Here is a 15081-nt window from a genome sequence, read left to right as displayed (position 1 = left end):
TAGCCCTTACAAAAATACGTAAGGTAAAATATAATAAAATACATGACGGTTCTAGTTATAAATAAAGCTTCAATAATATTCTACATTAATAGGGTTTAACATCTGGTGTTCCATAGTACTGTCCTGTGGTCTTCTGTAATATGCTTTGTATATTATGTTTAGTACTTAGTACACACTAATCCCACATTTGTTGTATTTACAAAAGTAAATATATCCCACACATTCCTCTACTCATTTGAAATGACATCTTGCTTCTTCTAGTGGTGCTTGTAAGTTTGTGTTTTTTAGATTTCTGCATAAATTTGACCTAAAACTTTTCACACATCATAAAATAGACAACGGGAACCAGACAAACGAGACAAAAAGATCAAACTTCGTCATTTATTTATTGTGTAAAATATCAGATATTGTCAGCTATTACATATTTCTGAGTGGCAAAAGTATGTGAACCTTTAGAATTAGCCAACAATTCGAAGGTAAATGGTAACTTCTAAGCAAGTAAAAGCCTTTCTTACATTGGCTGATATTAATATTCATCAGTCCACCATCAGAAGAACTTTGGACAACAATGATGTGCATGGCAGGTTTGCAAGGAGAAAGCTGCTGCTCTCCAAAAAGAACATTTTCATATCTGCAGTTTGCTAAAGATCACACAGGCAAACCAGAAGGCTATTGGAACAATGTTTTGTGGACGGATGAGACCAAAATAGATCTATGTTAGTTACAGAGAAAAGAAAACACTGCATTTCAACAGAAAAACCTATTCCATCTGTGAAACATGGTGGTTGTGGTATCATGGTTTGGGCCTGATTTGCTGCATCTGGGCCAGGACAGCTTGCCATCATTGATGGAACAATGAATACTGAATTATACCAGCAACATCTCAAGAGAATGTGGGTCATGCAGCAAAACAACGACCCTAAGCACACAAGTCAGTCTACCAAAGAACCTGAAGCACCTGAAGCAAGCAGTTTGTAGGAGGAAATCCACTATGGAGCAGTGGTGGCTCAGCAGTTCATTTTGTCACAGTCACACAAAAACCATGTATCTCAATTTTTGATAGTGTAAATCTGGTAGCTGTTCTTTACATTGCATCAAACTGTCATTAAGATTGGACCAATAGAAATGCTCCAGTATGACCTAAAATAAACGTAATTTAACGTTGCCCTTTTTGAGAAAAGGTTTTTGCATGACAGCAACACTATATATATATCAGTGTGTGTATTAGGTTGTGCTCTACCCTCTCCTATGACATAAATATCTATCTATCTATCTATCTATACGTATGTGCATGTCAGTTTTAACATACCATATAATGATGCAGTAACACTGTTAAAAATAACAATAAGTAACTTCAATGAAGAGTGTATGTTGAAAGAGGATGATTTCTCCAGCCTCTGCAGTTACACCTTGCTGAGTAACTTGAGTAGAATGTTCTATTGTACAACAAAGGCACTGCTGGTAAGGACAAAGGCAGTGAATTTCATCTTAACTCACCTGACGCAATGTTTACATTGTGTATCAAACCCAAATATGTATTCAGAAAGTACCAAAGAAATATTATGGTTAACATCAAAACAGCAACAATGATCATGTCTTTTTATTGCTTTTATTTAGATATATCACACAGTGTTCAGTTAGATTTTTTGTAAAATACATAATCACACACATTAGAACAGGAATAATAAAAAGCACTATCCCTGGTTCACCTTAACACACTAAATATTAATCAATGCATCAAATGTCTTTTAGAAAGACATGTAATTAAACAATAAATGTATCATTATATTCCCCAGGAATCAGGAATGCTGGAACTAACCATTAAATGTATTATGACAAAAACTATAAATAAGCACAGTCAATTTAGTTTGTTTCCTAATCAAGAAAGTCTTCATTAAAATTTCATAATAATTTATCATAGTAATGTCACCTTACATAATAACAAAAGATGGCATAAGTGCTTGCACAAGGTGGCTGATGAAACTCAATGACGCTATTTTTTGACATCTGCACCAGGCACTGGAAGCCAGATTTCCATATTGTGATTAGGTCTCGTCTTGGACAAAATTGAGATGGCAATGATTCACCACCAAATCATTCACCTTTTCAGCCCAGGCTAGGGCCTAATCCGACTCGTGGGAACTGACTGCAGATATGGGATAATGCGTTCACAATGTGACACAGATGTGATTTTTTTCAGGGCTATGTGAACATGTCAAATACAATCTTTTCTAATCAGATTTAAATCACTTCCATGTGTGGGCATTCAACATGAATGTGAATAGTCAGAACTGATTTCATGTGTCTTTTTGCCTGCACACATTCACTTAGCACTGTAGTCATCAGCCAGCACTAACAGCACGGCTGAATTTGTTGAACACAGCATTAGTCCTTCATCTAAACTGTTAAAAAATTGGTTCTTTGATTGTTCTTTTGTAAAAGTAATTGTTATCCATAAAACCACTTTACAGAACAACTCCAAGAACCATTTTTCCACCAAGAGAGAGAGTCTAAGTAGCACCTAGGAACATGAGAGTCAACATGAGACTACGACTTGAGTCAGTGTCCCAGTCTCGGTTGGCACATTACATCCTTGTGGCTATATAGTGCCCTCTAGTGGCACACAACAGAAAAAGAATTCACAGAAACCCGGTACTGAGGTAATGTGGAGTGTGAACAGAATATCTGCTACTTTTCTGTAAATACATTCTCCACTAATAACTAAAATGTCATACAGTACTGGAAAACAGGTCAATAAAACAGTTTTTGCATTTTTTCACATTTTTCATTTGTCATTGGCCCATTGCTTATCAAACAAACAGACTAAAGACATCATTCACCAATACCTTCCAACTTAAGGATTTTCTTAAATTTCAAAAAGTCTAAATCAGATTCATGATATCCACAGAATTGTTTACAGCTCTGATCTTATAATGATGAATCCCATTGTCCTCATAAACTAAACCGAAATCCCAAACAGGAAACACTGGAGAATGTGAGAATCTTTGTTGACACCGTGGAAGTGGGGTTTAAGAAATATGGCCTAATGTTTAGAAGATCACTGTGGAGACTCAAGGCAATGTAAGCCATCATAAAAATGGAACAAAAGATAACAGAAAACACCACCATCCAAGCATATTGGGGGAAGTTCTGATGCAGCAGGCTGGCAGTAAATTAAAATGCTGCATTTGCAACAAAAAGCCAAATCATTTGTTGAAATGCAGTCAGAATTACTGAACCACACAGAGATGCTGTGGCACGACTTGAAGAGCAGTCAAGGCTTGGAAACCTACAAAACCCATTAACTGAAAACAGTGCCAGAGGTCCTAGTCATTTATGCAAAACATTGCTTAACCAGTTAATAAGCAAAAAGGGGGCTTTTGTTCCTACATAGGGGCGCTCAGTACACATTTATTTATTGTTCCTAAATAAATAAATTGAGGATGCTTGCTTTCTTTCTTTCTTCTGAATGTTCAGCCACAAATGCGCAAAAAAGTAAAAACAACTGCAGGATGAAGACTTTCAAGGCATACATGTCTTATAACTTTGTCAAAAACTCCTTTGTGATTAGTAATTACACTCTCATCATTCACTTTTTCAAGTCCTAAAGGAAATGTGTCAACAGCAGATCAATCACGACCCAAAAACACATTCTACAGTGATGACTGGTGCCAAACTCTCAGTGTTTGACATGAGAGCTCTGGTTAAAGAGAAAAATAGCGAAAGGGTATTACATTTCTTTAAGTCCGTGGTTTGTTGCTTATAAGAAAATCGTTTACATCGTGCCAAACGTTGCTGTCGTGATAGAGATAGGTCATTGAAGACTGGAGCGAAGGCTGCAAGGTGTGGGGGTAGTACTCGAACAGCCAGAGCACAATGCCCCACACCAGGGTGGCAAACAGTGGGAACGGGTCCCTCTTGGGCTGGGGGATGTAGCCCTTCTCCACAGCTAGCCGAGACAAGGCAAACAGAATTCTAGACAACAAGTACATGTTTATCTAAAAAAGAGAAGAAAATAGCATTTAGGTCAAAAACACAAGAAACAAGCAGACAAATGATGGCCCTAATTTATCAAAGTTGTGTAGAAAGGAGAACAGGTTTCAGCATCTGGAATGATGTATGAAGTACTTGGCTTAATCATGATTCATGAGACTGTCTTACACCATTGGAACTGCAACTGATGAAGCAGCCTCGGTTGAAAGGAAACAAGCTCCCATGTCCAGCAGTAGTACCCTATGTACATAGCATATGCCCCAGCATATGCCCCCATTAAACAGTGAGATTTCTGCAGGTGTGAGCGCTTCAACTGAAGGACTAAAGAATAAAAGATCCAAGTCTGCAAATTCCAATTTACAATATTAATTAAAATTAAATTAAATTAAATTATTTCAGATCACTTTTAATTATTCATTTTAAGGGGAGTGGTGGATCAGCACTGGGCTATTGATGACCGGCATGTCAAATCAAGTCAGGTCGTCAGATTTATTTGTATAGCGCTTTTTACAACTGTTGTCGTCACAAAGCAGCTTTACATAAATAGTGATTAATAAAAGACAGAGACAAAGAAGAAAGAAGAAAATAACGTAAGACATGTTGGATCAAAGACCCCCCAGTGAGCAAGCCAACGGCGACAGTGGCAAGGAAAAACTCCCTCAGAGCTGGAGGAAGAAACCTTGGGAGGAACCAAGACTCACAAGGGGGACCCATCCTCCTCTGGTCAGAACTATTTAAACATTAATGATAAAAATGACCAAACCAGATACAATAGATAGTTAATAATGGTGGTATTAATAATGGCAGATAGTTACGAGTCCAAGTGGCAGATAGTTATGAGTCCTTTTTTTTTTTTTAGGTTTTAACATGGTCATTAAACAGGTAGCAGTGGTAGTTAAACAGGTAGCTGTAGTAGGTATATGGGTTCGATATCGGAACTCGGCAAGATGCCACTATTGGGCCCTTGAACAAGGCCCTTCACCCTCTCTGCAAGCGCTCCAGGTTAAAAACAACTGCATTACTTTCTTCCCCTTCACCCCTGTTCTCACTCACCTGGCTGTTGATATTGTTGTTGTCTCCAAATACAAGCCAACCCCCGATACAAGCAGCGAAAAAAGCATGAGACTGAAGACTCTTTCCCTGAATGCGCTGCTGAAGTGCCTGCAGTCCTTTATATGTGAACACGAACAAGGCTAGATTCCTGGAGTGCGTGTATGTGGCCTGGGCTATAGCTTTCAACTTGGATTTGAGGCTGGAGAACAAAAGAGAGTAGAGAAAGATAATCAATACATTTTAAACATTGTTGTACACCTTCAACATCTTTTTATTTTAATTGTCTGCCAGTACTGTAGGTGCTGCAGATGCTGATAAACATGGGAGCGCAATCAGTGATAGACACTGTCAACTGCAATGGTTTTATTTTTTCTACACATGTTTACATTAATAATTCTAAGCAACACAGAAACCAGATAATGGCATAAATTGGAAAATTATAGTCTGTATAAAAAAAAAAAAATACAGAAATCCAACAGAGCCTGTGGTCATATGAAGCAAGGGCAGACTGACATGCCCTTTTGTACTGTAGCCTACTTTACCTGCCATTTTTAAAAAGAAACGTCATCACCAGGGCATGTGGAGCACGGATTTTGGCACCGTATCTGTGCAGGAGGAAATTTGTAAAGAAAAAAGGCATTATTGCAGAGAACAGTGAATTTTCTTATTCCAAATTAAATGAATCTGATTGTTAACACAAATCAGTTCAACTGACAAAACAAGACACACTATATGGACAAAAGTATTGGGACAACTGCTTATTCACTTTTGATTTCCTCCGAAATCGAGGATATTCCACAGAAGGCATTTTACTGGATTTTAGAGCACTGCTGTGAGGATTTGATTGCATTCAGTGAGAAGAGTGTTAGCTAGTGAGGTCAAAATGTTGGATGATCACCACCCAACCTGACCTCACCCCCCAAATCCTCAACGCGACAGAAATCACTGGATAATTAAAATATGAATCAGGGCATGAATACAGTATATATTAGATACAGATTCGAGTCTGAGGTGACAGGAAAGCTTCAACCGATGAATTAGTTAAATAAGCCGAGCTGGGACAACATCATAACGTGTATACTATGAATCAGAGACACTCACACGGCGCCATTCCTGAATCCTTTAAGGACAGCAAGAGCAGCTTTGTATTTCTCCTGTTGAAGTAAGGTGTTAAATGTGTAGAGCACAGTTTTCATGAGATCCGACCCTGCCATGTCTGAGTCGGAGGAGTATTAACGCTTCGCTCAAATGTACGGGGTTTCATTTAACGGTCGGTCGGAAACTTGGGTTGGTACTTTGGTTCCGCCTTACAAGGCCAGTGGATAGCAGCAATGCAGGTTCATAAAACCTCTGAGCCTCTTCAGTCACTCCAGCACTGGGTTAAATAGGAATGGGCAATACAACTAGAATACCTCTACCAAGCACATATATATATATATATATATAATATTTCTACAGCATTAATATTCAATTCCTGTCTATATAGCCGAGTGAAATAACTCTATATGATCGACTGTTATCAATGTGTTACCCACTAATATTAACAACTGTCCAAACCTTGTGAATATGAAAAAGCATATAAGATAAAATTATTGATTTATTTTTCTATTTTACTTTTGTAAATATTTCAGGATTTTGCCTGGTGGATATAGCTAAATAAAACTCTTCTATTGTTTAGGACATCACAAGCAGAACTGAAGGCCCAGCACGTCATTAACCACTAATACAGGATTTAACATCAGAAGTGACAGAGGAATCAACTAATCATGCTCTGATTTCCCAAGACTAGTTTCACGAGAGTAAGGTCTACCCTGGGCCTTCTGGAAGTCCTAAATCCTTTATTGATGAGATGAGAGGCCATATAACCAGGATTCGGTCAGTAAATGGAATTAAAAATATGTATTAATGCATGTTACAAGCTTTAGGTCAAATATATGCAGTACATTTCAGATTTAAATATCTGTGTTTCTTCTAGAATGGCCAAAATGTTCCAGGGCATTGTCTTTAGCTTAGCGCTAACATGCTACTAATATCTGGTGGGGGTTAACAGCATTATCGTGTGGTGTTGATCATAGCCTGAAATGAATGTTTTGGTTATACTGTACATATACAGTTTTTCCATTTCTGTAGAAACAATGTGCATGGCCTTTTAGCCCTTGGATTCTAGACTGACTATTCAACAAGTAGAGAATATTGATATTTCTGGCATCTATGCACAAGTTATCAATTGATACGTTTTCAATTAATGAGGCTGAACTTTTTGATTAGTTTCCTGGAAATTTCATTCCCAGCTTTCTACTCGTCTGGAGTCTGGTGCCCAGGAACAGTTAGCAATCAATATCAGCTAAACAGCTGAGGTTGTAACATTGTCTGGAGCATATCCAGTAGACACATGGATCATAGATTGTCATGATTTAAGCAGAAACTTGGTAATTGTATATGACAAAGATAGGTTGATATTGAAAGGATAGGTAGCACAAAGTGAATTTAATACAGTTCCATTCAGTTTTGTTCATATAGCACTTTAGATACTGCAGCAATGCAGCCTTACAGTGATCTGTGCTCGGCAACAGCGGCAAGGAGAGGAGCCAAGAATCCTTCTGTGGACAGCACTGGAGAGTAGAATTATACAGGTGAAAAATAGGATTAAAACAGTGGTGCTTGGATCATACAGAGGAAAGTGCTATAAGTCTGTGAGCAGTGCTAAAAGTCTGCCAGAGAACTACTTCACTGCTTATTGTGTTGGACAGATACTGGATGTTAGATATAAGATCATAGCAGGTAAGGAGATCAATACGAGAACATAAAAATGCTTATATCATATTGAAATATAACAGCAGTGAGGAGCTCCCAGTTGGGGAGCAGACAGTGTGGTATAGGGATCTCGATTAATAACCTAATAAATCATGATAATATGGTCTCCTCTCTTATTTAATCAGTACACTCTTATCATCCCTGGTGTCAAAACCTTGTATCTCTGAAATAGTAACTTAACAACTTTGTTGTACTGGTCCTATACAAACCTGCTTTACCTATTGAGTTTTGGGCATGGAATATGACAAATTTGATTCTTTTTAAATGCTTGCTGTAATATACATATATACATTGCAAATGAGTTTTTTTTAAGCAAAATTGACAAAATTTAAGCTGTTTGCAAAAATCCAGACAAACAATGTAAATAGCTCAACATGACTAATAGAACAAGTGCATTGTCCAAATTCAACACCAATTGTCAATTTTAATGACTTCTACAGTTTCAGAGTTATTCAACCCCTTCATGACTAGAGTCTTTAGTAGCACCTTTTTGCTGTTATTACCTGCTGCAAAAGTGATGAACAGACAGACAACAGCTTCTGGCAATGTTCCTGAAGAAACTTAGCCCATTCTTCATGGGCAATGGCCTTCAGTTCACTAAAATTCATGGGCTTGCTGCTGCAACCACATTCTTCAAATCCTACCATTTTCTATGGGGTTCAAGTCAGGCAACTGTGACAACCACTTCAGAACCTTCTGAAACAAAGCCTTGGTATGCATGGCCTTTTTTATATTGTATATGTACTGCAATTTTGTCTACTTTTTGTAACTAAGAGTCTTGCTGTACCTTTGCTGCTGTGCCACTGTGAATTCCCCCATAGTGTGACTAATAAAGGATTATCTTTTCTTATCATTGTCCTGTTGGTCCAATGAAGCCCAAGCTTCAGCTTCACAAAAGACATGAGGGTTTCTACTAAGATTTTCAAATACCTGATTGAATTTGTTTTGCTCTGCACACGCTGCAGCCTTTTCAGTGTCAGAAGAAGCAAATCAGCCCCAGAGCATCACCGACCACCACCATGCTTCACTGTAGGCAGTGCTCTTTTTCTTTTCTTTCTTCATTGTTTCTTCTTTAGACATACCGCTAATCCATAGACCCCAATTCTTTATTTCATCGCTCCACAGAACAGATTTCAAAAATGCCTTTGTCTTATTTATATGGCTTCAAGGAGATTGTGGCCAGCTTTTCTTATGCTTTTGGGTTAATAAAGGTGTATGCCGGTTTAGGCATGGAGACCTTTGGCATTTAGTACCAGTGCTTACAGCTATCAAGTATGCTGCAAGTCGTTTGCAGTCACTTGAGGCTTTTTTGACCTCCTGCCTCCTTAGGAATCTGATGGCAGCTGGTGATAGCTTCCTCTTTTGGCCACATCCAGGTAGTGTAGCCAGAGTTTCTTTAACTTTTAACTTATGCTTTTAACTATATCTCTAGGAACATTCAGTGCTCTTTTTTGTATCCTTTTCCTTGTTTGTGTTGGGCATTAATCTCTTCTTTGAATTATTTGGACAATTTTCTTGACTTATTTCTTGCCATATTTCTAACATGCAATCAAACATCACAGTCAGCAACCCTCTAGCCAGTTTAGGTATTTTATGTTTTTTTTATTTTAAGCACACTTGATGCATTTAATGAAGTCCTTTATTTGACACCTAATTTGCAAATGTGTGCTCTAAAGGATTCTATTCAGGGGATTGAATAATTCTGATGCGACAGTTGTCTTTAAAAAGGGCATTTTGTGTTGCATGTGGAGAAAATACTTGTTAGTTATTAGTTCTGTTAGTTCTTATTAGTCCTGTTTGACTTGTTTATTGCAAACATCTGAAAGCTTCTACGTTTTGCTAATAAGCCTTAATTGCAATGGGGGTTGAAAAAAATTGACTGCCACTGTATCCTTGCTACCACTCACCAATATCTCCTCATATCCCAAATTGGTAACTTAATCTGAGAAGAAAACAAACCTTCTTAACTTTAAATGGAAGTCAATGTAAAAAGATTTTAAATGAATTTTTTTGAGACACAGTGTGAAAGGAAAACTGCCATTATTTAGCAAGATTTACAAAAGATGTCTGTATATATATGTACACTACTTGTAAATTTTACTTTCATTTACTACTAGGGTTGACTTCTCTCTCTTAAGTATTAGGAAAGCTTATAATACTTTGAGCTAATATGTTTATGTCACCATTGTCATCTAGTAGTCAGTATGGCGTGATTTGCATAATAGATCAGTCATTGGTGCCCAACATGGGATGAGTGTGGTCCAAAGGTCATTCCTCGTTCAAAAGCAGGTCACGTTTTGTGGCAAGACAGGTTAGCTGTTTGCATTTTCACATTCAACTAGATAAGGAAACACATTAAGTGAATAGAAAAAAGAAAGGCTGAAACGAACAGGATGAATTTCCATATTCATGATTTTTCTTTTTCCATAATGCTTTCCCTTTTAAATCTATGATGTCTAAATTATCATTAATTTAAACCATTCTAATAATGTTACATTGGTTCTCTTTTGAAAGATTAGTTTTCAAGGCTTTTTGACATTTCTGGCCTAGTCAAGATTTCTTACATCAAAGAGAGTAAAGAATCCTTACCATTCGTTCCCACATGTTTCTAGTCTTGTCTATACATAGTTCTCATGGTTCAGAGTTCCTTTGTCTGGTCTTGATTCTATTTCTTCGGCCTGTGTTGGGTTTGTTTTTTGATAATATTTAGTGCTTTATTTGAGTTGTAATCAGTGTTTGAGTTGTAATCCTGCTTCCCATACCCTCATGTGTTGCAGCAACCAGTGACTAAATAGTGTTTATTCTAGTGAAACAATTATGAATAAAACAATATGCAGCTCCAAACAACGATATTTAACATGGTGTATAATAAAAAGATTACTGTGCATCAGATCATGTTCTAGTTATTTGTCATTAGTTATAAATGATTTAAAAAGGACATTTTAACAAGCTACTATAATAAGTGCAGTTGTAGGGAATACACAGGAATTGAGGTCTTGACCATCTTGAGCATGATTATTGAGTAATTTAATATTTGGAGATTGAACATTCTCTAAGTCTAAAACTCTTTTTCAATTAAGAACATGTATGGGTTTTTTGGACAAAGAGCTAAGTCTATAAGCAAATGTACAGAGTTAAAAATTGAAAAACTAAAAAGGTAAAGTAATTTGTGTTTGCTGCATAATTTAGCCGATAAAAATCATTTAATCTTATGACATCCCATAAAGCCCGACTTTGCGCTGGAATGAGCAAGGAAGACCATGATAAGATTAGTAATTAGAACTGGGAAAAAAAATCAATGTTGTGGACAGATAGAAAAATGTAGGGAGGGGTGCATATATCTGTATATCTCTCCCCATTACATGATTTTGAATGCAATGTCCATTCTTCTGAAGCAAAACTTCCGCACTGAAATATGCTGTCACCTCAGTGTAATAAAAAAATGATATAATGCAATGTGCTTGGTGACAATGCAAGTCCATAAACCATTTACTGATCTGCAGTAACCTTCTAAACCACCAGGAGTCTCTCACTTACCTCAAGATGATTTACACAGAGTCTGGTCTGCTTGGCTACTATAATATCTTTAAAATAAAGCTCTGTGACCTGTGGGATAGAGTTACTTTTTAGTTTGGGGAAATGCAGAAATTTCATTAAGATACTGATAAACAGTTAAAGTGCTCTGAACGTCTGTGCCAGGTTGGGCAGCTGACTCTCACCAATACACAATGCACACATAGAATTGCAAATCTGCTCTTTCATTTCCAGCATTAAAACCTCTGGGGAAAAATGTATTCCAGTGTCATAAAAACAAGTATCCCAGAGCCACAATATGTGACAGATTACTAAATATAAAATTCTAATAAATAAAAGTAAAAAATCTGAGGACCCCAGGAGTCCATGATGTATAGCCAAGGGATCCTTAACCCAGTTTATAGCCCACTCTTACTAAAAGGTACAGAAACCACACAAGGTTCCACTATTTGTTCTTATAGGAGAAGTTACAACCAAATAGCTGATTTGTGGAAACCGTATGTGGATTTAAAAGATCTGCACAAGCACACCCAATATTCCCTACTGATATTCCCAATGATGCCTGTATATTTGTAATACTATACCATACAATAATACAGCGAGAATCGGTGGAATCTTTTCACACTACAAGGGGTCCCTTACTACCAAAAGTAGGTTCTTTAAGGAAGAACCAATACCTCAAATTACCTTCCAAATAGTGATTCTCTAAAGAATCATCTTGGGAAAAAGATGCTTGGATGTTGGAAGTGTTTAAAGTTTAATGAGCATCCACATAATGTAAGGTTCTATACCAACTAAATTGCTTTCTGAGAACCATTTAGGATACATATTTTTAGGAGCGCATGAGCTGGACATGGCCCTTTGTAGTTTATTTATTTATTTAATCTTTTCATCCTACCATTCATTTGTCACTTTTCATCAGTTCCTTCTACCATTAATTTCTTATTGGATTTCATTCTGTTTACTGTTTCTCTGTGGTCTCTCTCTGGCCTTGAATTCTTGCTTGTTGTTGGAACTCAGATAATAATACTCATGATGATATACAATACAGACAGATTCAATTTTTTGCTTTGAAAAATCTGTTAATTCAATCTGTAATAAATATTTTGTTGGACTTTGTACAGGTACATATTTTCATTGTCCAATTTCTTTTTTTATCTTATTTTATTATAACTGTCTCTTGTGTGTACACTGTTAGATTTTGTACACCTGCGAAGACAACAACTCACTTGACCACCAAAAGCTACATCATTGTTCATGTTGGTTTGTTTGGGCGTTTGCATCAGCTTTTCTAGCCACTTCATGTATGACTAGTCAGCGACATATGAAGACACTGCCAACAGAAAGACACCAGGAAGAAAACTGTAGACCTGCACCAGGCTGGGAAGAGTAAATGTACAATAGGCAAGCAGGTTGGTGTAAATAAATCAACTGGGGAAGCAATTGTAAGAAAATAGAAGACATACAAGACCATTGATAATCTCCCTCAATCTGGGGGCCCCACACAAGATCTCATCCCGTGGGGTCAAAATGATCATGGGAACGGTGAACAAAAATCCCAGAACTACACGAAGGGACCTGATGAATGACCTGCAGAGAGCTGGGACCAAAGTAACAAAGGCTACCAGCAGTAACACACTATGCTGAGAGGGACTGAGACTACCAAAGGCTACCAGCAGTGGGACACTATGCTGAGAGGGAAATCCTGCAGTGCCAGACGTGTTCCCCTGCTTAAGCCAGTACATGTCCAGGCCCATCTGAAGTTTGCCAGAGAGCATATGGATGATCCAGAAGAGGATTGGGAGAATATCAAGTGGTCAGATGAAACCAAAATAGAACATTTTAGTAAAAATTCAACTCGTCGTGTTTGGAGGAAGATAGGACGACTGATCCATGTCCGCTCGGGCAATGAAGGAGTGGCTCTGTAAAAAGCATTTCAAGGCCTAGCCCGTCTCCAGACCTCAACCCCATAGAAAATTTGTGGAGGGAGTTGAAAGTCTGTGTTGCCCAGCGACAGCCCAAAAACATCACTGCTCCAGAGGAGATCTGCATGGAGGAATGGGCCAAAATACCAGCTACAGTGTGTGCAAACCTGGTGAAGACTTACAGGAAACATTTGACCTCTGTCATTGACAGCAAAATTTATGTTACAAAGTATTGATGGTCTTATATTTGGTCCACCTTCGATCTATATTATTTCTATTCTCTACTTAGAGCCCACAGAACTCTAGAGTGCTGAAGTGTCTAAAACCACATTTTCCACAGGTAACAGAGGAGAACACATACATCATAACATACATCAGTTAAAAAAAAGATTATAACTCTATGTTTCATCATGATTGGGGAAAATATGTTCAGTACACCGTAGGGATCCTTTTCTGAACACAGAAACTAACTAGCCTTACACTTACAATTACACTCTCAGTGGGGATTCTCTACTATAGCTCCTTTTTGAGTCTGGAAAATGGGTCCCATAGGCTTAACTTGTTTTCCCAAAAGTTTCCATCAAACTGTGTAAACCTGTCTTTGTGGCTCTTTTCTAAACTTGATGCCCTTCTTTCTTTTATTGTGAAAGGCTTTTTTTTGCTCGCTGCACACACTATTTCGCAGCACCAGTCAAGGTTTTTTTTTAACTTTCTGATAGCTTAGTCCTCCTCTGCATCCATTAAACAGGATGGCATGTTTCAAACAGGTACCCAGAATGCAGCTGGGTATTTAATATACTGTATATACATCACTTTCCAAAACAGCTGAAACACTATGTGTTTAGTCTATGTTTATTAGTTTATTATGGTCTTAACCAGTACCCCAGCATCAATGGTTAGCTGATTAAAAGAAGTATGGGAAATTAAAAATCCATACTATTCAATTTGGACAGCAAGATATTTGTTAAAGATGCAACTTATAGAAAAAAGTAAAATTTTACTCAAATGTTCAAATGTACTCAAAATAGGGTTGACCAGACTAAGCATGTTGTGTCTGAAGTTTTGCTCCTTTAGTTTTACACTGGAGCTACAAGGCTAATACTACTTTTATCAGTAATATATGCTTTAGTTCAATTGAGCTAAAATGTAAATACAATGGAAACATAATATTTACTTTTCTATTATAAAATGTAGTACTTTCACAGTAACATGTTTCCACAATAACATTGCACACAGAAACATCCTTTAAACTCAAATTCAAATGCTGTCCAAAAATATTAAATACAAATACTTCACTTCAGGTATATTTTAGCTCCATTCCTTTACATTTAATATAACAACAGTCTGATAAAGCCTTCTCATACTTTCACTGAAGTATCACTTCTTTGTACTTTTTCCACTTCTGGTTACATTGACCTTGTAATTCAAGCGACTTCAGACAGATTAGACTTTAGACAGATCTTGAAATCTTAAAACTGCGTAGATTCGATTTTTCACTGAGCCATTCATTTCAACACAAACTAAACCCAAATGTATTTTAATGAATTGTAAATAAACGATGTGTGCCCTAGGCAGCAGCAGGGATTCATATTTATCCCTCTCTGCTGTTACTAATTCACCCACACAGCAAACACTTTTGCCCTTTCTCCAAACTACATCAGCGGTTAAACAGAAACCTGCTTTTGACAATTATTAAAAAACAACAGGCTGTTTACAACAATACACCATTTGAAATCATTTGGTTGCACTTTCCAGCTTGTTC

At 37.3% G+C, this 15081-nt stretch overlaps 1 protein-coding gene across 1 annotated transcript; it reads right to left on the bottom strand.

Moving 5' to 3' along the window:
* Positions 1 to 1595: 1595 nt before the first annotated feature.
* pxmp4 (peroxisomal membrane protein 4) lies at positions 1596 to 6290 on the bottom strand. Its single transcript, XM_072683120.1, has 4 exons — positions 6148 to 6290; positions 5589 to 5651; positions 5047 to 5245; positions 1596 to 3998 (listed from the first exon to the last, which is right to left on the bottom strand). The coding sequence occupies exons 1-4, from the start codon at positions 6258 to 6260 to the stop codon at positions 3741 to 3743; spliced, it is 633 nt and encodes a 210-aa protein (XP_072539221.1). The 5' UTR covers positions 6261 to 6290; the 3' UTR covers positions 1596 to 3740.
* Positions 6291 to 15081: the final 8791 nt, after the last annotated feature.

The sequence above is a fragment of the Salminus brasiliensis genome, chromosome 7 (assembly GCF_030463535.1).
Source record: "Salminus brasiliensis chromosome 7, fSalBra1.hap2, whole genome shotgun sequence".
Taxonomy (NCBI): Eukaryota; Metazoa; Chordata; class Actinopteri; order Characiformes; family Bryconidae; genus Salminus; species Salminus brasiliensis.
This window is presented reverse-complemented; position numbering and strand designations above follow the sequence as displayed.

What these genes read in the sequence shown, in the direction of transcription:
- pxmp4 (XM_072683120.1), bottom strand. Translation starts at nt 6,260, where the DNA reads ATGGCAGGGTCGGATCTCATGAAAACTGTGCTCTACACATTTAACACC. An exon ending in TTTCTTTTTAAAAATGGCAG is followed by an intron (nt 5,246 to 5,588) that starts GTAAAGTAGGCT and finishes TTTGTTCTCCAG; the next exon opens with CCTCAAATCCAAGTTGAAAG. An exon ending in ACAACAATATCAACAGCCAG is followed by an intron (nt 3,999 to 5,046) that starts GTGAGTGAGAAC and finishes TCTCTTTTTTAG; the next exon opens with ATAAACATGTACTTGTTGTC.